A 27,333-nucleotide genomic window follows, 5' to 3' on the forward strand; every position below is an offset into this window, starting at 1 on the left:
GGCTGTCCCTTTGCAGGGAATGAGTTTTAAATTGCGCACAGTAAAAAGCTGCCACTAGTAACAAGATGAGCATTGAGTGAGAGGCAAAAATCATAGTCAAAAGGGACGAGGTGCGTTTTCAATGGCAAGGAGCTCTCCCAGCGTTAGGTGAGGAGCAGCAGATGGTCCCACGTGGAGACCAAGTGCTAGGCCTGTCGGGAGCCCCACTCCTAGTGGCACAGGGATGCCTCTGGCCTCCAAGAAGCCAAGTTGGGGGCTGTTCCAATGTCCTCCCAGGTGTTTCCCAGAGCCCTGCCCCAGCCTCCTTCCTCTCCCCCAGGGAGCTTTGGCCCATTGATGGGCTTTCTGCTCTGTCCTCCCCTGGGCCTTCATCTGCAGGCCCTCGAGTCTGGAAATTTTTCCACCTGCCTCGTGCACCTCCACTCGTTTTGGCTTTCTTCTAGTCTCAGCTCACATGATGTCCTCCATGAGCTCTCCCCCAACCAACCCCAACTTGTTCGTACCCCCACCCCGGCCCCCTCTCCATCAGCCCTGAGGAACACTATCCAATCTTCCCATTCTGCCCATTGTTTTACTTGTCCTCAGTGTTTCTGCGAGCCCCATAAGGGTAAGGGCTCCAAGGGTCACATCCACCGTTACCCCACTCAACATGTAGATGATCGAGCCATGGTCAAGGAGACCTCTGGCCTAAGGATCCCAGGCTGAAATCTAGCATGAATGAACCCAGCTCCCTCCTGAATTCCCACTACAGTGGCAAGGAAGGAACAAGGACACAGACAACAGGACTCCATAGTCACATTTTGGGACCTGACACCGATGTACAAGTGGTAATCCTCTTAGCAAATTCAAGACAGCAAGTTCCTACATGGTAAGGGAAGGCCAGGGAAAGCCTGGTTACCCCATGGAACATCCCTGAGCTCAGGGAGACTGTTTGGAGCTATACCAGGGTAGAAGAGTTTGGGGGTCAGAGGGGACCTTCAAACACAGTCTCAAACATTCTTGTGTTCCCTCGGGCAGAACCCCCCACCTCTAGCCCCATTCAGCTCCATCATCTAACCCAGGGTAAGGGGCCCTTCTTCTCAGGGTTGTTCTGAAGAGGGACAATGGCCTTGAAGTGCCTTGGCCTAGGTAGTGCTCCATCGGTGGTCATTTAAGGATCACAAGAGCCAGGTGACGGGCCAGCGGTGACCTTGAGCCAGGTCAGACACCTCAGCCCCATACGGGCCCACCCTGGAAAAGGAATTGAAAATGACACCACCCAGCAGGCCTGAGCTTTGTAGGTGAGGCCATCCAGAGGCCACGCTGGCCCTCACAGCCAGACTCCCAACCCATGCACTGGCCCTCACAGCCAGACTCCCAACGCAGCATCCCCTTCCCCTAAGGTGGGGAGGGCCTCCCAGGAAGTCAGCAGGAAGACACTGCCACCAGGGGCTTTATTTAAGCTGCTCTGAATTTTAAGCTGGTTTGTTCAAGCCTTCTTACTACCAAAGGCCCTCTTCCTGTGACAGCCCTTGATCTCTAGTGAAGCTCTAGAAGGCAACTTCCCCTCCTAGTTACAGCTGGACTACTCAAAGGCCACCTCCCACCCTCGGCACACTCCAGCACAAAGGCTCCTGGGAGACCCCTTTGCCTGCCCTCTGTGCAGCTCATCACACAGGCTGTTCAAGGATTCATTTGCTGCTCCAGGCAGGGTCTCCAGGGATCAGTGAGGAGACCTAATGCGCAGAGCAGGTGGGAGAGCAGCAGGACAGTGGGATGCGAGCCCCCAGGGAGCCTGCTGGGGCCAGCATGACGCTCCCTCCCTGGCACTGGCTCCATCGTTCTTTCTAGATTAAAAGGCTGAGAGTGGCCAGAGAACCAAGGCCATCACTCAAGACCTCAGTCCAGGAGCTCAGAGCTCAGTCTGCCCTTCCCAGGCTTGCGGCCACCCACTCCAAACAACACTGACAATTTCAAAGAGGGGAGGGCAGGTCCCAGAAGAAAAGTAGCCATGGGGACTTGTCGGTCCAGCTTCCGTAATGGGATTTTATACTCCTAAAAATCTCATCAAAAACCAAATATCTCACATCACCAGACCCTGCATTTTTGGCTATGATATCCCCTTAAACAATTTATCCTTGCCATTTCATTTATACCCAAAATATATTGACGTCAGACACTTGGAAAAAACTATGTTTCAAACAACAGGTATTTTCATTTAGTTATCAAAGAACCGACCACAATGGAGTTCACGTAGGCTGCTCGTTTATTAGCACTGGTGATGCAACATGACTGTTTCCAGTGAAGACGCTGGGCTGTGTGGATCTGGCAGAGCAAGGTGAGGCCCAGACGGGTGAGAGGTGGGCTCCTCTATTTCTTCCACTCGTCCTTGTCGTAGTCCCACTTGGCTGAGAAGCCCTGAATCGGGCTGACCTTCATGTCGAGCATCCTCTTGGTCTGCTTGGCCACCCAATCGTCTTCAAAGGTGTGCGGGATGGGGCCGTACACTAAAGCCCAAAACAATTTCATGAGACAACACTGTCTTGACGAGTCGTTTCTAAGCCCACGGGTCATTCGGGTCAGGTGTTCCCCAACACAACACACTGGCCGCCAGGCTAGTGAAGTCACCTGCCACTCCACACCAACACCAAAACACACACAGGCTTCGAATTCTGGGCACTGATAACGCCTGGTATTATTCCTTTGTGGATAAAAGATTAGCAATAAAATACAAACTAAGAGCAGAAAGCCTCCTCCGTAGGATGCAGACAATGGAGTCTACAGGCTAGCACAGGGCACAAACAGAGCCAAAAGTGACTAGAGTAGTGAGATCAAATACATAGGTATGAGTAACCCATGTCCACAGCAGACCAGAAGTACAGGATTATCGCTGTCTGGAATGGGAAAAACCCATTCTACCTGGACACGAAGAACCCAGAGAGGCAGCACGGAATGAGCGGACAACCCCGACACTGTCTAAGCAGAAACTGTGAGGTCTGAAGACCTAAGACTCTGCTTACCGAGATGCAGTCCCCATACAACTGAAATAGCCCTTCGATGAAAATCTGTGCCCTTTTCCCTGATCAAACCTTCACTACACCACCTTTTGACAATTGTGTGGTGAGCCAATAAAGCACCACAGAAAGGTGGTGTGCCATACAAAGTAGGGAAGTCATTCGCTACAGAGCACAGCTTGCCATGAATTAAGTCAGAGTCTGGCTTACACTTCCATTAACATGAGCTGGTTTCTCAAAGCTAGCGAACAATCCTGGAATAGATCTCAGAATGGAAGTGCCTGTCGTGTGCACAGGCGCCCACAGTCCACTCACCGGCCCTGGCCCCAATCCAGGTCTTGTGTGGTTGCAACCCGAGACTCCAGGCCTACAGCCCCTCCCCACTCACCATAGTGCTTCTCCCAAATCAGAATGAGAGCAGTGAAGCCGATGAAGAACATGGCAGTGCCCACAACCGTCTTCCATTCATTCGTGCTCCTGTTCATTTCAGCAAAGCTCTCGTTGAACTTCATGCGGTACACTGGAAAGAGAGCACAGGCATTTGTGGGAATGAGGGCAGCTGCGCCCCTCCTTGCAGGGCTCCCCTATTTCTCCAACATAGCCAAGAGACAAAGCGTGCATGCACGTGCTCACACACGGGTACAAGGCATGATGAAGGGAAGAAAATGCACGGAGTCTACTTTGGGCAAAAAAAACATCAACTTCTTTCTTCTTTAGGTTACAGCGTAGGATCTGCAAAATCCCGTAACTTTCACTCCCCTTTCCCAACTGACAGCATTTTGCTGTGCTGACGTTCCATCAGTAAGTTACAGTGAACCCAGTCCTACTCAGCAGAGGTGCCAAGAAGCTGCATCCACACACTCCACAGCCGACTGACCCCTACCTCGCTGCTCTGTGTCCACGTCCATGCTGCCCCCTGGGGACCAAAGCCCCCTGAGCACAGACAGAGAAGCCTGAGCAGAGGCGCAGCCAGCCCAAAGAGCCAGGGCCCTGGATCAACCCCGCACCGCAGGACACAGCACACTGGGCCTCCCAAGCACGATGGTCTCAGGGCAGCACCCTCCATCTCGCAGCGCAGAGACCAGTCAAAATTCTCTCACACAGTTTGCCAATATTCCTGCTTCAATACCCACATTCAACTTTCTCATCAATGGAGAGGCTGCTCCAGGGAGCCTTCTCCTTCTCTTTCAAGGCCTTCTGGCTAGCAGAGAGGTTCTTGACGTGGGCCACGTCGGGCAGGGGATAGTCACGCCGGTCGACGTAAGTCGGGAGAGCATAGTCTTCACTCTTCACGACGCTTCCTACAAAACACAGTGGACAAACATCTGAATACTCACATAGGTTCGGAGTTACAAAGCAAACTGAGTACAGGCCCGTACAGCCTGAAGACCTCAGTCATCCCGGCGAGCTGCAGCCGCGTTTCAAGCAGCTCAGGGACTGTCGTGCGAAGGAGGGAGCGAGCAGGCCTGTCCCCCGTGGCCCGGACGGCAGAACGAGGGGTAACAGAAGCACTTCATCACGGCCAACACGCATCTTCCAGGGCAGCTGTCCACAGAGGCAGCATCGTCTGTGGCTAACAGTGCCACACAGAGGGCACACGGTCGGCTCCCAAGACGCCTACTGGACTCAATGGGGGCCCTTCTGTAAGACTCACACTAAGGACGAGAAGTAAAAACAACAGAAAACTCATAAAAGAACAAGTGTTTAAAGGTCAGAAACCGAGACATACGGCACTGTCATTAGAATAAAAACACATAACCTGTGTCCACGAGAGGCTGGAAGCAACGGGCTCCACAGATGTATCATAGAATCACTCATTCACAGGTCCGAGGTTACTGAGCACCTACTACCTGCTGGTCGCGGCTCTAGACATGAGATCAAAGATCCCTGGTGCGGACATGCTAGAAGCGGGACACACACATGGGAGTCAGGGGTCGCAGAGCGAGGGCTCAAGAAAGAGAAGAGGTGGAGCAGAGGAAGAGAATCGGGGGCGGGTGCGTATGCAGTGGGAAACAAGACCCAACACTCAGGGGAGTAAGGCAGCTCAACATGGAGTCGTGTACTTGGCGAGTCACTGAATACAGGGCTTGCTCTTTTCCTAAGAGCGTAAACTGTGTGTGTGTCCTTATACGTACATGTAACTGAACACACAAAATTCCTGGCAGGGTAAAGCCCAGTAGTTGTCAGTGGGGAGAGGACAAAATGGGGATTTCTGATCACAGAGACAGAAATTTCAGTGCCTTAAGACAAGCACGTATTTGGGTATTACTCAAGTAAAGAGGAAAACAGTTCAGAAAGCAGAAAAGAAAAGAATAGCTTTATTTTCATTTTGGGGTTTCCCTAAATAAAGCTACTGAAAGCTCCTTTTTCAATTCTATCCTACATCTGCAAGAAAATTTTGTGATCCAAACTGGTCTGGAAGTACGAAGTCCTGCAGAAACACTTCACTTCTATTAGCTTAGTACCAACGATTAAATTCTCCCAAATCATGTTAACAAAAGTAAAAAAATCATTTCACCTCAAAGTAGAATTTCTCTAAATGCTTATCTGTGCCATGTAAATGACCAGCATACTTACATATATTCGAGCTTTTCCCCAAAAAATTTAAGGTGAAAATGACCAGAATTACTTTCCAATTTTAAAATTCTAAAGTTCTATCAAAATGAGTGGACTAAAAAGAAGAGCTGTACACTAGCATGTTAATTACTAAAAACAGAGGCAAACTGGAGTAATGAGAACATTCTAAATCTGACTGTGGTGGTTAGGACACAACTCAGGGACTAAAGTGAAAACCACTCAAGTGCACACTTTCAATGGGTGAACGTCTGCTGTGTGAATTACATCTCAATAAAGTTATAAAAAGGCAAATACTCAGAACCTTGGAGCACCCGCAGCATAAAATTGCATGTTCTAGAACAAGAGTGGCCAATCTGCGGTCTCAGGGCTGCCAGAGCTCTTCAGTACTCTGGGCCTGGTCCTCCACACCCTGCAAAGACTAGCATACCAAGCATTCCTTTTAAAGGGAGGGAGGAAGAGAGAGACTTTCGCATCTCGTCATCTGTGTCCACAGCTGGCTTTCTCACGGAGCCTCTGCTGAGGAGGTCCAGGGGATGGGAGCTGCCCCCTCAGTCGGACATGTCACCACACAAGCATCCCAACTCCATGGTGGCCACCAGTAGTGCTCCACGGTGATTTCTATGTGGAACCGGTCTGTGTATTCAGGTACAACCTGCATGGCTAAAAGCTAAAAATAAGACTTCTTCAGTGGACTGTGGTGGTGGCCATCAGCCTACGGTGTGAAGACACAGGAATGGAGGAGGCAGGACATCAGCCCCACAGAGCTTGCACTCCAGAAGCAAAGGCAGCAATACACACAAACCGCAGTACGTCCCCACTCCCAGCAATGACAAAGCAGGGTGATGTAGGACAGGCAGCATCTTCACAGTGGGTGGCGAGGAAAGGCTGTCCTAAAGTAACGGCTGCATTGAGGCTAACGAGTAGGAGAAAGTTCCCACCCACAACCCCGGCAGTAGGAGAAAGCTCCCACCCACAACCCCGGCACTGAGGCACAACAGCCCACTGCCTGCAAGGAACCGTACCGCTGGGGGTTGGGATGCTGAGCAACCCGGGGGGCTGGTTTGCCTATGTCGTTTGCCTGCTGGAATAAAGTGTGATGACATCAGAAGGGCTAGCTGCAGATCTTACCCGAGGCACAAGAAGCCACTCAAGGATTTCAAAAAGGAACAATTTTAATTTCCTCTGCCAAAACAATACCTAGGACTAACTTATGGCCAATACCACCATAAGGAGAAAGAAGTTGCCTTTTTTTTTTTAAAGATTTTATTTTTTTTGATAGAGAGAGACACAGTGAGAGAGGGAACACAAGCAGGGGGAGTGGGAGAGGGAGAAGCAGGCTTCCCACCACGCCCGACGAGGGGCTCGATGCCAGGACCCTGGGGTATCATGACCTGAGCCGAAGGCAGACACTTAACGACTGAGGCACCCAGGCGCCCCAAAAGAAGTTGGCTTCTTATAAAAAACCAGAATGACCAAAGGGACACAAAGGAACTTTGTCGGGGGGGGTGATGGAGATGTTGTAGGTCCTGACTGGTGTCACTGTTACACAACCATGGGAGCTTTTCAAAATCCACAGAACATTACACCTAGAAAGAATACATTTTACTTTCCACAAACTGCACGTCAAGCTAAACAAACAAAAAAGCTAAGAAAATATACAAACAAAGCCAAAATAGAAACAAAACAAAATCTGTCATAAATGACTTCCTAGGCTTCTAATGAAGAAGTGTTTCTTTCCATATGTACTAAACAAACTTTTATTACTTACTCATTTAAATAACAAATTATCTCAATAATACTCTTACTAAAATGATCTGTGTCAGGCACCTGGGTGGCTCAGTCGGTTAAGCGTCTGCCTTCGGCTCAGGTCATGATCCCAGGGTCCTGGGATTGAGCCCCGTGTCGGGCTCCCTGCTGAGCGGGGAGTCTGCTTCTCTCTCTCTCTCTCGCTAACTCGCTCTCTCTCAAAATAGAGTAAAATGTTAAGAAATAAAATAAAATTATCTGCATCCATGTGTTATCCTGGGCAATGTAAGGAATAGAGGGAAATGTAAGACAACGGTATTAGCAACTCAAGGACACAATTTCAAGGAAAAATTCACACATAAAGCAGTTACTGATTATTGAGCCCCGAGATCTATAAACCTTGCTCTCCAAGTTCATTATCACTACTCAAGCCTTGCACCTGACCCCTAGCTAACACAACCTGCCACACAAATTTGCATTTTTGCCATAGCCGTCTGAATATAAAGTTAAACCTATGAGGTTAGAGGCGCCTGGGTGGCTCAGTCAACGAAGCGTCTGCCTTCAGCTCAGGTCATGATCCCAGTGTGCTGGGATCAAGCCCCACATCCCGCTCCTCGCTCAGCAGGGAATCTGCTTCTCCCTCTGGCTCCTCTACCACTTGTGTGCATGCGTGTGCGCTCTCTCTCTCAAACATATAAATAAAATCTTAAAAAAAAAAAAAGGAAGAAAGAAAAAGAAAAACCCTATGAGGTTAAACCTACAAATCCTTCAGCACGTGAAGTCTCTCCTCCAGAAACCATTCCTGAACCCTAGGCCAGGCTAAATGCTTCTCCTCAGGGGCTGTCACTTACTCAAACACTGCCTTTATGTATCTGTCTCTCTCCTGATTGCAACGGTCCTGTGGAAAGATTCCATCTTGTATTCTTTTTATTCTCAATGCCTAACAATATTTGGTACAAAGATGCGCAATAAATGCAAAACTAAACTTGCTATGTGCCAGGCACTGAACTAAGCTCTTTATAAATATTTCAGGTGAGAAAACAGATTCCTGCATGTAAGTAGCTCGTCCAAGACAGAAATGAGATTAAACTCTGCTCAGGCTAGGAAGTCCAAGCTCCTTCCCTTCCACTGCCCCAATAATGTAAATGGTATTGAAGAATATTGGCTGAGTGTTTTTTTTGCAGGGAGAGAGGAAATCATTAAAGTCAAGTATGGTGGAGATCTCTTGAAAGGGGTGGAACTTGAACCTGAAAAAAGGGGGAAGGAAAGGAAAAAAGAGGAAAGAAATAGCATAAACAAAGATCCAGACTGGTATTCGATATGATTTATAAATATTCTGTAATCTAGAAGCGTGCCCTGTTAAAATATTTTTACCCCCCCAAAAGTCCCACAACAGCAGAATCAGGATCTCAGCCACCTTAGGCCATCTGTGTTTGACACTACAGGACGAGGGCTTACACATAGTGGGAGCAAAAAGAAAGAAAAGTTACACTTACCATGTGCTCGTACACACACTGAGGTGGAAACTGCTCGCTTGCCAATTAGGCTAAACACTCTGATAGCCAACATTCTGAAAGATAAAAACGTACACCCTCTCCATGAATGAGGGCAAACACCTAATAGGAATTCCAGTGCATTTTACTTTTTTTGTTTTCTTCCCCCCAGCATAGATGATCCCTTCTTCCTTACTGACTCTAATTCACAACATAACCTAAGATGAGGTTTTTCATAGCAGTCAACATGTTTTTACAGAGCTTCATTATAAACCAAATGCCATAACATATACACACTACAGGAAATTAGTAAAAAACTGGCTTTCTTAAAAAAACAAGGACAAGCAGTTTTCCTAAGACTGAAAAAGCTAGAAACCCTACAGCGCTGAGCTGCCATGATAGGCTCCACTGTTTGGCAGAAAAGAATAAACAGCTCAAAGGGACCGGCATGCACTGCACGCAATTGAGTATTTGATTAAAAACCTAGTATGTGCGTAGGATAGGAAGGGAAAGGCAGGCAGAAAGGCTGCAAATATGGCCTGGTCCACTTCCAGTCCCTGCGGACAACGTATGACCTGGATGACCCACCTCTCACCTGGGCCCTTCCAGCTTCGGGCCCTTTTCCCCTAGCTCCCCCTGCTTTAAAACTGGCCCTTTCAGGGGGCTGTTGACGAAAGGGACTCCTAACGCATTAGGAAAATACCCGCTTTGAGAGAGAATAAACAGAAGCATGACGTCAAGGCTGAATTTTAGCTCGCACCCCGCGTCTTCTCTCCCCGGGCCTGGCCCGCTCGTGGGCGGACGCTGGGCGGCTTCTGTGATGAAAGGCGGAGCACCTCTCCCGCAGCCCCGTTAAACTGGCGACGGTCGCGCAAGCCGTGGCTGAAGGGCTGCGGGCCCAGGCTGCAGCGCGGACCCCGGGCCGCGCCCTCGGCCAGCGGGCGCTCCAAGGTCAGAGCTCGAACCCAGCTCGCGGCCGCGGCGGCGCAGATGGAGCCGGGCCGGATGCTGCGGGGCGGCACACAGGCCGCGACCCGGCGGCGGCCTCCGAGCCCCGAGCCCCCGCCAGCCGGCCTCAATGTCACCGGACTCCGAGGCCCAACCACCGCTCCCTCCTGGCGCCCGGGGGTCGAGCCGCGAGCACACTCGCCCGCTGCCTCCGGGCCCCTGGCCCTCCCCGGCCCCGCGGCGACGGCCGCCTGCAGCCCGCCGACCGCTCACCTGCCGCTGCCACCCGCCGTTGCCCGCCGCGACCGCCCTCTGTGCCCCGGTTGCCCGCGACCGGAAGAGACCGAGGGCGCACGCGGAGCACCACGGGATCGAGGAGGACCCGGCGGCGCCGGAGGTCACCCAAACGGAAGCAGGGAAGCGCCGCGAGCGTCGTAAAAGGCCGAGCCGGACCGCTTTACGGCGGCGCCGAGAGACCGCTTTACGGCGGCGCGCGGCCAGAAGCGCGAGTGGAGAGTGAGGCTGGCGCGTCGGCTTCTCCCAAGCGGGAGTCGGTGTGTGAGGAGCCCAGTCCGTAGCCGGGCCGGGCCTGTGTGGACCTCCACCGGCCGCAGGGCCGCGCCGGGCGGCCGTCGCCTCGTCCCGGTTCTCCGCGGAGGCGCGCGCGGCCGGGCGGGGATCCAGGCCTCAGCCGGCGCCAGGGCCTCCGGGGCCCTGCGGGGCTCAGCATGCCCGGGGTGAAGCTCACCACCCAGGCTTACTGCAAGATGGTGCTGCACGGCGCCAAGTACCCCCACTGCGCCGTCAACGGACTGCTGGTGGCCGAGAAGCAGAAACCGCGCAAGGAGCACCTGCCCCTGGGCGGCCCGGGCGCCCACCACACCCTCTTCGTGGACTGTATCCCCCTTTTCCACGGCACCCTGGCCCTCGCCCCCATGCTGGAGGTGGCCCTTACCCTGGTAAGCGCGGGAAGAGCGGCCTCCCCTCCCCTCGGAGTCTGCGGGTGAGGAGATCGTCTTCGGGGCCGTCCCAGCTGGACGCCCCCCCCAACGGTCGCCGGTCGCCGGCGACTGCCTGCAGGGCTTCCAGCTGACCTGGAACCTAGTACCCCGCGGGCGCACGGGGAGCGCTCCGCACGGGGCAGCTGGTGGAGCAGCAGCCGTGGCGGGCGCTCTTAGGGACGCGTTGGGTGGCGAGTCCAGTTCACTTCCTCAAACCCGTAGGCTTTTTGGAAACAAGCCGCCGCTAACGGGGGCCGTGGCTCCGCAGAGTTTCTGTCGGGGATTTGGATGTGTTGGGACTTAGACGCCGGAGCTTGGTTCCCGCGCACCGTCACCGAGCACATACCTTGTCTGCCGCGAGTGTAGACGCTGTGGTTCTGGGTACCTTAGTACTCCGCACCCCCAGAGTCGAGACACGTTTAGGAGGGTAGCGGTGGCTTGGCGGGCGCTCGTCCCCTTGAATGTGCGTGAGCACTGCGTAAGGAGAATGGCCTCGTCCTCAGTAATGACTTCGCTACACTGCGCCCTTGGGTTTGTTTCCTTATTTAAGTAAGCTCTCTGCCCATCGTGGGGCTCGAACTCAGCTCCGCGAGATCAAGAGTCGCGCGCTCCACCGACTGAGCCAGCCAGGCTCCCCCTAGAATGCACCCAGGGTTTCAAACTCGAAGGACTCCCTGTGACATTAGAAAGACCTTTTAGCCACCGCTCTGAGGTGACTACCACTGCTTTATTGCAGTGCGGCAGGGGAGAGCTTTAGCATACAGATCAGCTGGCTGGTGACGGAGTTCTAGGCAGTGGCTTCTGGGTGTTGATCAGTGGAGGAAAAGAGACCACTTGTAAGTTCCACCGAGTTGTTAAAACCTCAGGGGAACATAACCTGTAACCTCAGAGCTGTCTCAGTGCCTGAGTTGAGATACTGTTCACTTTTCACTTAAGTATAACCCTAAAAAAAGCTACTTAGTTCATAGAGAAAGTAGTAAGTTTGAGGTGTAGGTAGAGATCCTTTGTCTATATTTCACACCAAGCAAAAGGAACCCGTTTCATAATTCACCTAATTATGACGCCCATGTAAGCAGGAAGTACCCCTGGGCAAACGGTCCTGCCCTAAGGTTACTGGGCACATCTTTGAGTGCCTGTTAAACTGAGCCATTTTATGATTTTCATCATATCATCTCTGGAGCGGAGATGGGTAGGATGTAGATATTTGGAAAATCAATCATTTTAGCTCTTGAAGAAATGTGCTGTCTGTACCAAGTCATCACTGGGCTGTGCATGTGTATATTTTGATGCAAGTCTTTTCATCCATCTGCCTTATTCTGTTCTCAGGGGAATTGCAGGGTGATTGGATATGTGAAGTGCAATCACTTGCAGGGAACTAGATTTACCAGGAGCATTAATGCAGGATTATTCAGTTTTCCAACAGTGTGCCAGGTCTGTGCTGGGAGAGGGCTGTGGCTGTGGATCACAACACCTGCTTAGCACTTGAACTTGCAGGAAGCAGAAAGTACAATACCAAAGAATAAATGCTATATGTGGGCTTAAGCAAAATGGTGAGAGGTCCATAGCTAATGCAGGCTTCCAGAGTGGGGGAAGGCAGGCAGCCTGGAGAAGGGGGGGTGCAAGGAGTGACACAGTGGGCCAGCCATAGTGATGGGGGATGGGGAGGGGGGAGGTGAAGGGGGAGCATTCAAGGCAAAGGGACCAGTGTGTGCAAAGACCAGGAGGAAATGGGGGAGGGGGAGCTAGAGTGTAGAGGGACCAGGGCCAGAGGTGATCAGTGGACAGATTTCATCGTGCAGCAACTTGCAGATCACACAAAGAAGTGGGGCACCGTCATGAGGACAAAGGGAAGCCACTGGAGGAGAGTTGCACAGTTGGATTTGCGTCTCAGTGATCGCTCCAGCCTGCAGCAAGGAGACAGAGTGCATACAAGACCAGAGGCAGAGAGGTGGCCTACACTGAGTGCAGTGAGGATGCAGAGGAGAGAGAGAAACGGGAAGAATCCACAAGACTCGGTGATTAATCATATGTGGAGAGAGGGAGAAGGAAACAAGGGAGACGCCTCGGTGTCTGATTTATGCATTGGACGACAGTGGTACCATTTATTGAGGGAAAATGAAGATGAACTAGTGTTGAATGTTGAAAAGTGGGTCTGGAGTGGAGAAGATGGATGGGATGGAGACGTAGATTGAGAATCGGTAGCTTCTCAATGACTGTTGAAGCAGTGAGAGCAGGCCATATTGGCAGGGCAGCATGTGGGATGAGGAGGGAGCTATGGACAGACCCTGAGAACTTCTACGGGGTGGATAAAGAGAGAGTCGGGCAGGCTAGCTGAGGAATAGCCAGAGGGAGAGGTGTGTTGCATTAAATCCATTTAAAATCCTGTCAGAGCATCTTAAAGACAAACTTGAATCTCAGTTGGAATTGTCGAAGTATTATTAGCACTTCTCATTCTTAAGTAGACTTTACAGAATTAAAGTGTTATGTTACTATTGTAGATATAAATGCAGTACTTGAGGGAATTAAACATAAGAACTATATAAACAACTGCCCTGGAGCAGAGCTGCCTCCCAAACCATTCACTAGGGAGGGAAGATGCCCAGAGGAGACCTTGACTCTTTTTTTTTTTTTAAGATTTTATTTATTTATTCATGAGAAAGAGAGAGAGAGGCAGAGGCAGAGGGAGAAGCGATGTGGGACTCGATCCCAGGACCCTGGGATCATGACCTGAGCTGAAGGCAGACGCTTAACCGACTGAGCCACCCAGGCGTCCTGAGACCTTGACTCTTAAAATGGCCCACTGCCATCATCCTTTAAGAGGGAGAGGGGCACTGCATGAGGCCCTGTTTTGGTCTTGCTCTCCTGTATCACTGCACTCTGCCCTCACTCTCAGCTTGCAGCACTTCCCCAGACATGCCCATCAGTGTTTGAGGCTCCCATCCTGCAAAGTTAAGTCTAAACTAGATTCTGTGCAACTTTTTTTTTTTTTAAGTAGGCTCCACACCCAGCATGGAGCCCAACTCAGAGCTTGAACTCACAATCCTGAGATCAAGACCTGAGCTGGGATGAAGAGTCAGATACTTAACTGACTGAGCCACCCAGGCGCCCGCATCTGAAAAATTTTTTTTTACATTTAAGGTATTTATGTTTGTGCCATTCAGCTTTTGACTTAGCAACTTTATAACCTGAAGGCAATGATCTCAGCATATCGGCCATAGTTTATCAAAATATCAGCTATGGTAGATGTGATTTTACTAAGGCTTCTAAATCCATGAAACTGTATAAATGAGGCTTTATTCTCGTGGCTTTTTTCTCTTCAGGGAGTTTCATATTGTAGTTATTTTTAGTAAGTGGGAAAGACTGACTTGATATGCAGTCCATCAAAGGGCAGCATCAGATTCCTTTGAAAAGCTTTTCATTATAATTTTCCATTTAAAAAAAAATCCTTGCATTTCTGGGTGCTTTTTGTTTTGTTTTGTTTTTTAAGTACTTACGCCTATTATTTATCCTAATAACCATAGGTAGTGACGTAGGTAGTGACAGAATTATTTCTAATAGCAAAAACCTATAAAATGTTAGCAGGAAAATTAGCATAGATCTGCTGTTTCTGTAATCCCTTTTTGTCCTTTTCCCCTCATTGATTTCCTGGTTCTGTGGAGCAGCTTCTGATTACATTCTGCTGAGATGACTTTCTTATTTGCCGATTGGTCTCATCACCTTGATTTCAGCCCAGAATTCTTTCTGCTGCGTCCATGTGTGCCTTCTCTGTGCACATTTGCATGGGCTACTGTCCTCTAGCTCTTTCCTAAGCCCCCTACTTATTCTGTCCCGTGTTATCTCCAGAACGTTGATGTGCTAGCTTGGAAGAGGGAGACAGCTGCTCTGGTCCTCTTTTCGGTTCTCCCCACTGAATTTCACCCTCTCCCCATCCCATTTACCTCCAGAGCTCTTCTTTCATGGCTCCAGCTCCTTCCCGTTCCATAGAAAAACCAGCATCCCACTTGAGAAGGAGCTTTTCTTCTCAGTGAGTCTAGCAAGCCCTCTCCTTAGGCTCCCAAGGCCTGCTTGTTGCTACAGAGAGCAAGGCTTACAGACACCCTCAGCTTTTAAGTGGCAAGTGTGGGAGTGACGCCCTCCTCAGAATGGCTCTTATCAGTTCTCTCTTACGGGCTTTGTGGCGATGGCGTAGTCACAGGAGGTAGGTAATAGTGCTTTGGAAAATGTGTAGTGTCACACATGCAAATGCCGGCAAGTGCGGAGAGAAGCTGGCTTCTTTGTGCAGAGCTGAACTGGGAATGAACAAGTAGGGCCTGGTGCCTTTAGTAGTTCTCCTGTGTGTCTGAGATGGAACGAGCCAGAAAGGCATTGGACAGAGGGTGGCGGGCTTATACACGGTAAAAGTGTCCTCCTTCCCCTGTGAAAGGTAGAAGAAACCACGAAGCACATGTGAAATTTGGACTCTGTATGCAGAGTCCATTGTACTAAGTTGACATCAGGTTTCAGAGTGCTGTCCTGAACTGTGGTCTTTGCTTGGATTGTTCACAGGATGTGTGGCGGGAGAGCAGGGAAGATGGAAAATGGATTTGCAGAGAACAAAGGTCAGACAGCTGCTCAGTTCTTTTGCCTTGACCTGTCCCACTTGAGCACAAATTGACTTAACTGAGCAAGCTGCCTCTTAAATCCACTAAAGCTTTTCATTAATGAGCCATTTGGGCTTTCTGCAGGATTCTGAAGCCCCTCAAGACCTGCCCACCCCGTCCTTGCCTCCCCCACTCTCTCTTCTCACTCTCTGCTCACCAGCTTGGACCACACTCCAGGTCACTCTCACCCGATGAGGTCTGGCTCCATTTTTGAAACCGTCAAAGAAAATGCTTCCATCTTACTAAAAACTTGTTCACCCGACCTCTGTGGGCTCTGGTGCCTGGTGGGAGCCCTTAGTCAGTTCTACATCCACCCTTTTGTGTTTTCCATTTTTAAGTTGTATGTTTATCTGGACAGCTGTGGACAGGCTGTATCGCCCATCATAAGCATCCTTATGAGAGCACCTGGGTGGCTCAGTCAGTTGAACGTCTCTGACTCTTGGTTTCGGCCCAGATCATGATCTCACAGGTTGTGGGATCAAGCCCCACAGTTCCCTGCTCCACGGGGAGTGTGGTTGGGGATTCTCTCCCTCTGCCCCTCCCACTACTCACGCCACTCGCTCGCTCTCTCTCTCTCTCAAATAAATAAATAAATCTTAAAAAAAAAAAAGGCATCCTTACAGTTAACTTGGTTTTCCTTGTTTGAATCATTCAAAAGTTTTAAAACCAAGCCAGAGCTGTTATGACCTGGTTTGCTTTTGGGGCGGTCTCTTCAGAGAGTTCTACTAGAAGTTCAAGGTCGTGACACTGTTTTTCTCCTGGAATTGGTTAGGCCCTTATGTTTGTCACAAGAATCGCCTTCATGTCAGGTACTTTCTGTGCTCCCTGAGCACAGATGCAGGGTGACACCATGTGCATCTGCTGAGGGACAAGTCTTGAACTGTTGCCTCCAGCCCAGGAAGGGATCTGGAAGAGCTTGGAGTGCTCACTAAAGACAGCTCCTGGAGTGGTCAGAACAGCAGCAGCATCAAATAATAATCCTTATATTAAATGTAGCTGCAGTCAGCCAAAAATGGTCCCCCAACACGTCCGCATCCTAATGCTCAGAACCCATGACTGCGTGACCTCACGTAAAGTCAAAGGGACCTTATGTAAGGTCAAGGCAAAGGGACTTGGCAGATGAGATTAAGATAAGGATCTTGAGGTGGGGAGATGAACCTGGATTATCTGATGAGCCCCTGTAATCACAAGGGTTCTTAGAAGGAGATAGGAAAGGCGGGGTCAGAGAGAGGAAATGTAACAACAGAAGTAGAGGTCAGAGTGATGCGGCCACCAGTCAAGGAATGTGGGTGACCTCTAGATGGTGGACGAGACAAGGAACAGATTTTCCCCTAAGAGCTTCCAGAAGGAATCGGCCCTGCTGACTCATTTATTTATTTATTTTAAAGATTTTGTTTATTTGAGAGCGAGCACAGAGGAGGAAGCAGGCTCCCTGCTGAGCAGAGAGCCCCATGCAGGGCTCGATACCAGGACCCTGAGATCAGGACCTGAAATGAAGGCAGACACACTTAACAGACTGAGCCACCCAGGCGCCCTTATGCTGACCCATTTTAGAACTTCTCTTTGGTTTCGACTTGATAAAAGGACAAGCCTCACCAGAGAGCCAGGAGAGGGACGCCCAAGTGGTCAGTGAGGACACACTCGAGAGGCTGGTCTTTGAGTAGAAGCAAAGGCTGAGAGGGCTGTGCTGAAGGGGAGGCTGATCTGTGGGTTTGAGGTCAGGGAATGGGGCAGATGCCAGATTGTAGAGCTAGGTCATGCCCTTTGGTGCTACAAAGAAGCAGGTTTAGAGGAAAAGGAAAGAAATTGCCACTGTAAGCAGCAACAGAAAGTTTCTGGAACCCATTCCTTTAAGAGGTGATAGAAGCAAAATGTAAGTGATTTGGGAGTAATTTGTAGCAAAGTTACAGTGAAAAGAGCCATTGTAAATATTTTGGAGACATAGCCGTAATCTTTTGGGTGGATGACCAAAACATCTAATTGGTTCAATGAGCCTTGTTTTTGACCCAATATGGTAATTTGTGAGCTCTTGGGAGGCCAGAATTATTATTCTGATCCTTGTGCAAGCCAGGGAACCTTGGACTGTAACCTTCTTGTGAAGTCTGCTTTTAGTCATAGGGGAAACTGCCTGAGCCCTAAACCAGAATTCAAGAAAAAAAGCAATACAGCTATGTTTTTTTAAAAAGAAAAGAGTAAAAAAAAAAAAAAGAAAAAGAAAAGAGTATTTTTAACTAATTTACTATGAAAAACAAGGATCAATTTTATTTCTTTTTCTGCAGACTAAGAATAGAATTTATTGCAGTATATTATTAAAATTCCTTTATGGCAAAACAGGATGACCTTTTGTTTTTTTTAATAATGGCATTAGACCTGCAGGAAGCCAAATCTGATGCGGGAAGAGTGGCATTATAAAACAGACAAAAATTTTGAGAGGGAATTGAGTGGGAGAGCGCGTGTGTGTGCACGTGTGTGTACACACCCCGGTGCCTGTTTACCCCATACACTGGCATGAAGTGTTTCTCATGGTTTGTTGCTACAAATACAGAAATTTAAATATAAAGAGACCGAGATCCCCATTCTGGTTCTGCTCCCTGGCTCCCCACAGTACTGCACCTGTACAGTGTGTGTGGGCACTGGGGCCCCTCAGTGAGGGTGAGGCCACACTCTCCTGTGTTTTCTGTGGCCTCCCACAAACCGTGGACAGTGAGCTGGTGTGATCTTTCTCCTGGGGAAGAGGGTTCAGGGATTATACTGTGTCTTGTCCCAGCATTTGGGGGAACAGGGTCACCTGTGTTTATTGAGAGGTGACATTTAAGGGAAAATCATTCATCTTTTCTTCCCAATTTCTGTTTCTCTTTCAGATTGATTCATGGTGCAAAGATAATAGCTACGTGATTGCTGGTTATTATCAAGCTAATGAACGAGTCAAGGACGCCAGGTATGTCCGTGCAAAAACCCTGTGGTCTGAAAGATTGATCGTGGGACAATCTCTGATGTGCCTTTTGACTTCTGTCGTCTCTGTGAGAACAAAACCCCTCCTCGCCGTCTATGCTTGTTTATGGTGTTTGAGGGGAACTGTGGTGTGGGTAATGCCAAACAACAGAAATCCCAGCACTTAAATTAATTTGGGATTGTGTTTTATATCTTCTTTATTTTGCTTGAAGGGAGTTCATACAATGAAAGCAACAGGCAGAGGCCTCCGATTTCTGTCCCAGCTAGGAATGGCATAGGGCAGAGCATTAGGAAAGAATACTGTTCTCTTTGGAGACAAATAAAACAACTTTTAGATTTGGTGCCCTTAGGGTCTGATGGCTGTGGTGAAGATGTAATGCCGGCAGATTCCTTCATGTGGGCCTCTGGTTCTCATGGAGCAAAGCTGAGGACTTTGTTTTCTTTCTGCCTTTGTCTCAACAGAAGAACTGATGACACACTGGAGTTCGGATGATTTGAGGAGGGCTCATCAGTGGGTTGTTTCCTAAGGTCTGGGCAGTATGTACTCACAGAGGGTAGAGCTGTGACAGAAGGTGGTACCATCCCTGGGCCTGCAGGGAGGGAGGAGTACAGCAAAGAAGTCTACCTCACAGGAAGCACTGCCTTTGGTTTAGGGACACGGCCAGCAGCCAGCCTGCTCTGTATGACCTGACAGGGAAAGCCCCAGAAGAGTCGCTCCCCTGCCCTCCGTGTGATTTCCTCCAGACGGGAGGTCTCCTGCGCGGCCCTTTCCTGCTCCCCTCACACTGTCAGACAGAACCAGCTGACTCCAGTGTCCAGGCCCTTGGGGGCTACAGGGGAGGGTTCCAGACCAAAACGCCACCTGGAGTTATGTGCACTTGCCTGGCATAGGCCAGAGGGTGGGCTCAGTAGTGTTTTTGGAAATATCCAGTAAGCTGGTGCTATTGACGAGGAACAAATGCCCCAGTCAGGACTCAGAGGGAGCCAGGGTAACTAGCGAAATGCTGGGCTCCAGGCGACCCCTGTTAAAGCCCCTGCTTGGACGACCACACACACGGCGTCTGTGCTCCCAGAACCCGCCACTTTTACCAACCTCACTCCTTCTAGGACCCCTTCTCCATTTGATTCCATCCACGTCCCACGCATGGATGACTCCACGGCTGCACGTCCATCTCTGATCCAGAGCCTATTCACAGGGCCCTTGTCGGTCTTGGTCTTTGTTACATGAAAGACTGTCCCTGGGCCAGGCTCTGCTGAGCAAAGGCTAGATGCTCTTGGCCTTTGCCCTCAGGTTGCTGGATTGAACATGAAAGATATTGCCAGCTCAGGACTCTAGTGCCCGACTGGGACCACGTGCCCTGAGGGTGGTGCAGAGGCTGTGACAGCAAGTGCAGTGAGGAACTCCTCCATTGGGACGACCAGAGAAGCCCTTGGGGAGGGGTGTCATTTGAATGCCCAGCAGTGGGCAGGGTCCTGTCAGGTGCACGTGTGGAGAGAAGGAGGGAAGAGCGTCGAAGAAGGGGCAGCGTGAGTTAGACCGTGGGTGGATTTTGGAACTTGACTTTGTAAGCAGTGGGGAGCTGTCCTTGGAAGGAAGGTCCCCTGAAGCGAGCAGTACTTTGCCACAGCTGCCTTGCAGAAAGGCAAGCAGACCAGGCGGGAGGTAATGGCACCAGTTTGTTGAGTGTAGATGCCTCCCTTTCCTCCCACCACACCCCAAATCCCCACCTCACATGGTTGCCCCAGATGTACATGCACGGCTCTCACCTGTGTGCCTCCTTTGGTTCACAGCTACTCAATCTTCCTGCCTCTTTTTGGACCTCATTCCAGCCCAGCCCAGAATTCTACCCAGACAGCATTTTCTTGCTGCTTGGAACTTCTAGACTTTCCTGCTTCCTTCACCTACTCTGCTCAGGAGGTTTTGCGTTCCCCCATCAATGTCTACCTGCCTACTAACAGGCCCTTGTCAGGACTGTAGGGGAATTAAACATGAGCTGGGGAACAAGAGTGCCCAGTCACCCTTTTGAGTCCCTTCTGATGAGTCTCTGCTGAGATTGGGGATTCAGTCCTCCCGGTGTGTGTGCCATTGCTTTGTTAGGATTTACTGGCGTCGTCCTGTCTAACCCTCACAAGGACACCCAGGTGAAGAAAGTCTAGCCAGAGATGGTCACTGCACAAAGGCCACACACCTTGGAGGCTCAGAAGATGAAATTATGCTAATTTCCTTCTTTAATACTATTTGTACCTGGAAAACCTTCACTTCTCTCTTCGACCAGACTTAGCTAAAAATTTGCTCTTCTTTTAGAAATTTCAGCTGATTGGGATGCCTGGGTGGCTCAGTCGGTTAAGTGTCTGCTTTTGGCTCAGATCATGATCCCGGAGTCCCAGGATCAAGTCCCACATGAGGCTCCTTGCTCAGCGGGGAGCCTGCTTCTCCCTCTGCCTCTGCTCCCCCTGCTTGTGCACTCTCTCTCTGACAAATAAATAGATAAAATCATATATATATACACACACACATACATATATGTATAGTCAGCTGATTATCAGTGTCTCACAGCATGAGCCTTAAAACCAGGTAGACTTGGATTCGAATCATAGGTGACTTACTGATTTACCTCTTGGGCCTCAGTGGTCCTATCTATAAAATGGTAGTAAAAGCTCATGCCTCAGAAATTGGTCTTGAAGACGAAGTGAAGCAACATACACCATGTTTAGCTTTGTGCTTGGTTCAAAGTGGAGGCTGGTACTGTTACTAGTCACATGATTACTTTTTTCAAAAAATAATCATTCAAACAAACTATTGGGATTACACCAAAATAAAAAGCTTTTACGTGGGGGGCGCCTGGGTGGCTCAGTCGTTAAGCGTCTGCCTTCGGCCCAGGTCATCCCAGGGTCCTAGGATCGAGCCCCACATCGTGCTCCCTGCTCAGCGGGAAGCCTGCTTCTCCTCCCACTCCCCCTGCATGTGTTCAATCTCTCTCTCTCTGTCAAAATAAATAAAATCTTTAAATAAATAAAAAGCTTTTTGCATGGCAAAGGAAACCATCGTCAAAACAAAAAGGCAGGCTAGTGAGTGGGAGAAGATATGTGCAAATGATATATCCCGTAAGGGGTCAATATCCAAAATATATGAAGAACTTATACAACTCAACACCCAAAAAAAGCAAACAATAAAAAGTGGACAGAGGACCTGAATAGACTTTTTTCCAATAGACTTTTTTCCACACACATGGCACAGCAGACCGAAGAGGGAGGATGCTCAGCACCACTGATCATCAGGGAAATACCTATCAAAACCGCAATGAGATGTCATCTCACACCAATGGCTAGAATCAAAAACACGAGAAGTACCAAGCATGGGTGAGGACGTGGAGAAAAAAGAATCCTCTGCACTGTAGGAGTGCAAATTGGTACAACCTGTGTGGAAAGCAGTTTGGAGGTGCCCCAAAAAGTTAAAAATAAAAATACCATATGATCCACTAATTCCATTTTCAAAGAAAGTGAGAATGAAAACACTAATTAGAAAAGATACATGCACCTCTGTGTTTGTCGTAGCACTATTTATAACAGCCAAGACGTAGGCGCAGCCCCAGTGTCCGGCCGTGGATGAACGGACGTGGGAGACTTGGTGTGTGTATACATAGACTAAGACTCGCCGTGAAACAGGAGATCCTGCCGTTTCTGACCACGTGGTGGGACCTACAGGTTATTAAGCTAAGGGAAGTCAGTCAGACAAGAGAAGAACCATACCATATGATTTCATTCATATGTGGAATCTAAAAAACAAACCAATTCTTGGGGTGCCTGGCTGGCTGGCTGTGTAATGTGCAATTGTAAGTTAAGGCCCCACGTTGGGTGTAGAGATTACTTAAAAGTAAAAGTATTTGAAATAGACATAAATTAAAAAAGCTCTTAACTACAGAGAACAAACTGGTGGTCGCCAGAGGCGAGGTGGGTGGGGGTGGGGGGAAAGGTGAAGGGGATTAAGAGGTATAAACTTCCATTATAAAAGTCCCAGGGATGAAAACTACAGCATAGGAAACATGGCTTAAATAAAAAAGATCAGTGAGTGTTTTATGTTATAAACAGAAATGTAGGGGCGCCTGGGTGGCTCAGTCGTTAAGCGTCTGCCTTCGGCTCAGGTCATGATCCCAGGGTCCTGGGATCGAGCCCCGCATTGGGCTCCCTGCTCCGCGGGAAGCCTGCTTCTCCCTCTCCCACTCCCCCTGCTTGTGTTCCCTCTCTCGCTGTCTCTCTGTCAAATAAATAAATAAAATCTTTAAAAGAAAAAAAAATGTAAAGGGTGCCTGGGTGGCTCAGTCGTTAAGCGTCTGCCTTCGGCTCAGGTCATGATCCCGGGGTCCTGGGATCGAGCCCCGCATCGGGCTCCCTGCTCAGCAGGAAGTCTGCTTCTCCCTCCCTCTGCCCCTCACCCGCTCGTGCTCGCTCTCGCTCTCCCTCAAATAAATATTTTTTTAAAAAGTCACTGGCTACCATGATCATCTTAAATGTTAGGATGATAATTTTGTAAGTTTCTTTATGGCAGATACTTTATGCAAATGCTGGCTTTTCCCTTTGCACCTAAGGTGTGAGTGAGCTAGGGACGTCAGTGTGTGTCATATTTCATGGATGAACAGGCAGGCCTCCGTGGTTCCGGTCCCATTCCTTGCCGTTCGCCATCTGAGCCGTAGGACCTGCGCGCCTGCAGTTACACACTGTAACTCTGCTGTCCCTTACAGAGCTTTCATGGTGGCCTGGGGGACAGGAACCCCTGGGGCCCTTTCTCTTTGAAACTGCTTTGTTGTTTCATTTTTCCTAATCCTGCAGACTTGCAATCGGCACATCACTACAAATTCTCAATTTTGAACTTGAAAATAGAATAATTAGATAAAATAATTCATTTTCATAAAACATTAATTTGCCTTTTTTTTTTCAGCTCAGTCACAACATAATTGTATAGTGTGTTTCGTTAAGTAAACCCACAATTATCAGTGTGTTTTTATGGCCATTAAAATATACTTGGCTCTGGGCGCCTGGGTGGCTCAGTTGGTTAGGCGACTGCCTTCGGCTCAGGTCATGATCCTGGAGTCCCGGGATCGAGTCCCACATCGGGCTTCCTGCTCAGCAGGGAGTCTGCTTCTCCCTCTGACCCTCTTCCCTCTCGTGCTCTCTATCTCTCATTCTCTCTCTCTCAAATAAATAAATAAAATCTTTAAAAAAAAATAAAAATAAAAAAAATAAAATATACTTGGCTCAGTCCTTCAAAAAGCTGAGACTCTCATTGTGCTAGGAAGATAAGATGCTCAGAAAGACAGCTGCGTGCCAGGGGTTAGGTATTAAAGCACTCTAGAAATAAACAGGGTTTAGAGACGGGACAAATGGACCCCCTCTGAGGCAGTTTGGCAAAACCTCCCACAGAGGATGGTGTTTTCTGGGCCTTGAAGATGGGAAGTGACTCAGGAAGCAGATACCGATGTGGAAGGGTATCCCAAACCGGGGACGGTGTGAGTGAGGGGGAGGAGCATGTGAGGGAGACAGTCTGTAGACCGTTCCACTGAAATTAAAGACGCACAAAAGACTGCTCCCGTGAATAGGAACGGTAGCTAGGTCCACAAGGAGAAAGGCCTGGATCGCCCAGGCTGAGAACAGTGGGCTGTTAGACCACAAGCAGTGGTGAGCAGCAGGGAACAGGATGGAAGTTTGATTTCAAGAAAATTGATTTGAAGACTTTTCAGGATACATGAAGTAAGAAGAGCCTAGAAATTGAGACCGGTACGGAAGCAGTTTTGGAAACCCAGGTGTGGAGTGGGTTAAACCCAGCGGATGGCAGGGTGAGCTGAGGAGGCGGAAGCAGGGAGCCCGTCTGCAGCACCTGTGAGGGACCAAAGAAGAGGAGCAAATCAGAGAACTAGAGCAGGCCAGCAGCCCGGACGCGGGAGGCTGCAGCAGGGTGGCCAGGGAGGGTGGGGGTGTGCAGCAGGCCTCCTGGGTGCGGACCCTCGAAGGGAAGGGAAGGGGCAGGCGCCAGATGGCACAGTGGTCACCAAGGCACAGGACTGTCAGCTTATGAAAGATTAAGATGGATTCAAGTTTTAAGAAACATGGTTGAAAGGAAAGAGGTTGGACAGGGGCTAGAGAGAACCAGTTAAATGTTTTTCCTAAGAAGGGAAAGACTGGCTCAGATTTGGCACCAGAGCAGGGGCCACTGGGAGGAGAAAACATACAGGAGGCCCCCGAGAAAGAGGTGTGCACGGAGGGGCCTGTGGATACAAAGAGGCCTCTCTGCCTGAGATAGGATGGGAAAATAGCTGGGGGGTGGCACAGGGATGATGTGGGAGCCTCTCTAGTTCGCCTTAATGGACTTGAGGTAGCAAGTCATCATTTATCAAGGTTGGGAGGGGCCAGAGCCTGAGACAGAAGACTGACAAGCATGGAGAAGATTTGGAATGGCCTAGAGATTTTCAAAATTAAAAGTCAAATGGCTCAACTGTCAGCAGCTAAGAGGTGGACGGAGTCCCTTTGCAAGTGTGCGATGGAGCGGGTGGCCCAAAAGGCATCTAGCCCGGAGCTCAGTGGGTGGGAGCATGCAGCGGGGATCTGCAGCCTCAAGGGGTGCTCTCCATGGGGTTCCAGGGAGTCTTTCTCTTTAGAAGATGCCTCTTCCCGAATGCACCGACCTGCTTTGCACCGTGCTCCCCGTTGCCCTTATGACAGTCCCTATCCTTGGCACAAGTCCTCGCGGCCCCTGCGGTGACCCAGGGCCGTTCTAACAGGCAGGAGGAGCGCGCAGGTTATTGGTGCCGCCCTTTGTAGCGGTGCTTGTCAGCCCTGCCGTAGGGAGACCACGCAGGACAGCCGAAGCTGGTTCACAGTCAGCTCACTGCCGTGTCTTTTGCAGTCCAAACCAGGTCGCAGAAAAGGTGGCCTCCAGAATCGCCGAGGGCTTCAGCGATACGGCTCTCATCATGGTGAGTCCCTCTTGGGTGCTGTCGTGTTTTCTGTTGCCAAGCATTCTCTGGCTAATATGGAGCTTTGTCCCATGAGGGGTCTGTGCCGATGCTCCGGCAGGCCAGCGCTGCCCTCTGTGGTGTCCTCCCGGCTGCAGCCTCAGAGTTGCTGAATCGCAGGCACAGGATGAATGCCGCAGCACGCTCCACGTCCCCATGGCGGCGGGGGGAGGCTCCCGCTCAGCGGTTCTCAAAGTGGGGTTCTGTGCCAGCAGCATCAGCACCACTTGGGAACTTGTCAGAAGTGCAGATTCTCGGGTCCCAGCAGGCCGCTTTAATAAGCTTCCAGATGATTCTGACACATGCTTAAGTGAGAGCCACTGAATTAGCCAACAGCCCACAGGGAAGGAAGAAGTCAGGTAGACAGTAGCGAACATCAAAAGCCTTGTTACACAGGCTTAGTTCAGACAGAATTCTAACAGGGAGGGAAAAAGTAATATTCAGAAGCTCTGCTTTTGTGGAGTACTTAGCATTTATTCTGCATAACACGCAGTTAACCTTAGACCACACTTGAGGTATGATTGCATGCGTCGGATTTTCAGTGTCTGCACCACGGGGAGGTGCCTGAGGACTTCCAGAAACGTGCCAGCTGTCGGCTCTTTGTTAGCTCTGTTCACAAGTGCATCCTTTGTCTTGTGCGCAGGTAGACAACGCTAAGTTTACGATGGACTGCGTGGTGCCTACGATCCATGTGTACGAACACCATGAAAACCGATGGCGGTGCAGGGACCCACACTAGTGAGTGCCACGCGCGCGCGATGACCTGTGTGTAGTGCGCTGGGGGCTGTTCCCGGGCACCCAGCGCCCACTGGGAGGCTGGCCCCAGCCTTCTGTGTTTAAGTTAGCATATTCTCCAGGGCATTGTACAAACCTCATACAGAAATCATGCATGCTCCCCGGCTCCTGAGAGAGCCTGAGTATTACCCCTGGGTCGTCTGCCCCCCACCCCAGGGCACTGCTCTCAGGCGTTTGCTTTGGTCATTAATAATCACTCAGAAAGCATCCACCGTCCCGCTCCAGCTTCTTCAGATCTTCATTTGGAGGGGGTCTCTTTTGGTTCTTAACCATGCTACATATTCTTCATGCACATCTCTGTGTGTTTGAAACTTGAGTGTCCGCTAGCATTCACAATTGTTTTCCTGTATACCACTGTGTGTGTGGCCGGTTTTCTGTTTCCTCTGTTGGAAAGCCAGTTTTCCGCTGAGAGGCTGATCTCTCCTGTTTCACCTCATAGTGATTACTGTGAAGACTGGCCAGAGGCCCAGAGGATCTCAGCATCACTCCTGGACAGCCGGTCCTACGAAACACTTGTGGATTTCGATAACCACCTGGATGACATTCGGAATGACTGGACAAACCCAGAGATCAATAAAGCTGTTCTGCATCTGTGCTAGGGAGAGGTTTTAGTGACTGGTCTCTGGGCGTTTCCACTACGCTGAAGAAGAAAGCTATTTTTAAATGTAAATAAGATCGCGTAGCCTGCGTGGAAAGCGGACAGTTAGCAGAGGTGGTTGTGCCCTGATAGGGCAGAGTGTCCCTCACCGTCTTTTTAATGCAGAGTCTCTAGAAGAGGTGCACACTGTCCCACCTTACCATTCCTGTGGGGTCCTTCCCAGTTACATGTTGCTCTAATCCTCCAAATCAAAGCTGTTTCTGCTTGTCCAAGATTGTTCCTATTAAACAGTTTTAACTAACCTTTTATAATCTGGAGAGAATACTTTTTAAGGCTTATGAATTACCTTTAAAAGAAAAAAGCCCAGATCTTATACTTGCATGGGAGTTTGTGAGTTTTCATCCTGTAGGGGTTCGTGTGGTCCGGGACCGGGCACGCGGCGTGCTGCTGTTTGGCGGTGGGAGGCTGGGGCTGTGAGCAGCGCTGCCCCGCCGGTCGGGCTCACGTAGCCGCGGTGACTACACAGTGGGAATAATGCCACTGTTGCCTGAGAAACCTTCATCGTTAAGGGTGAAAACAGATG

General features: G+C 49.8%; 2 protein-coding genes across 2 annotated transcripts; one reads left to right on the forward strand and one right to left on the reverse strand.

Moving 5' to 3' along the window:
- Positions 1–2,227: 2,227 nt before the first annotated feature.
- LOC113935939 lies at positions 2,228–10,154 on the reverse strand. Its single transcript, XM_027618606.1, has 5 exons — positions 10,031–10,154; positions 8,813–8,886; positions 4,127–4,294; positions 3,382–3,513; positions 2,228–2,486 (listed from the first exon to the last, which is right to left on the reverse strand). The coding sequence occupies exons 2-5, from the start codon at positions 8,883–8,885 to the stop codon at positions 2,350–2,352; spliced, it is 510 nt and encodes a 169-aa protein (XP_027474407.1). The 5' UTR covers position 8,886; positions 10,031–10,154; the 3' UTR covers positions 2,228–2,349.
- Positions 10,155–10,262: 108 nt separating this feature from the next.
- Positions 10,263–27,056, forward strand: EMC8 (ER membrane protein complex subunit 8). Its single transcript, XM_027618605.2, has 5 exons — positions 10,263–10,716; positions 18,260–18,336; positions 25,249–25,318; positions 26,001–26,095; positions 26,592–27,056. The coding sequence occupies exons 1-5, from the start codon at positions 10,486–10,488 to the stop codon at positions 26,749–26,751; spliced, it is 633 nt and encodes a 210-aa protein (XP_027474406.1). The 5' UTR covers positions 10,263–10,485; the 3' UTR covers positions 26,752–27,056.
- The last annotated feature ends 277 nt before the right edge of the window (positions 27,057–27,333 follow it).

This window comes from Zalophus californianus, chromosome 17, assembly GCF_009762305.2.
Source record: "Zalophus californianus isolate mZalCal1 chromosome 17, mZalCal1.pri.v2, whole genome shotgun sequence".
Lineage (NCBI taxonomy): Eukaryota > Metazoa > Chordata > Mammalia > Carnivora > Otariidae > Zalophus > Zalophus californianus.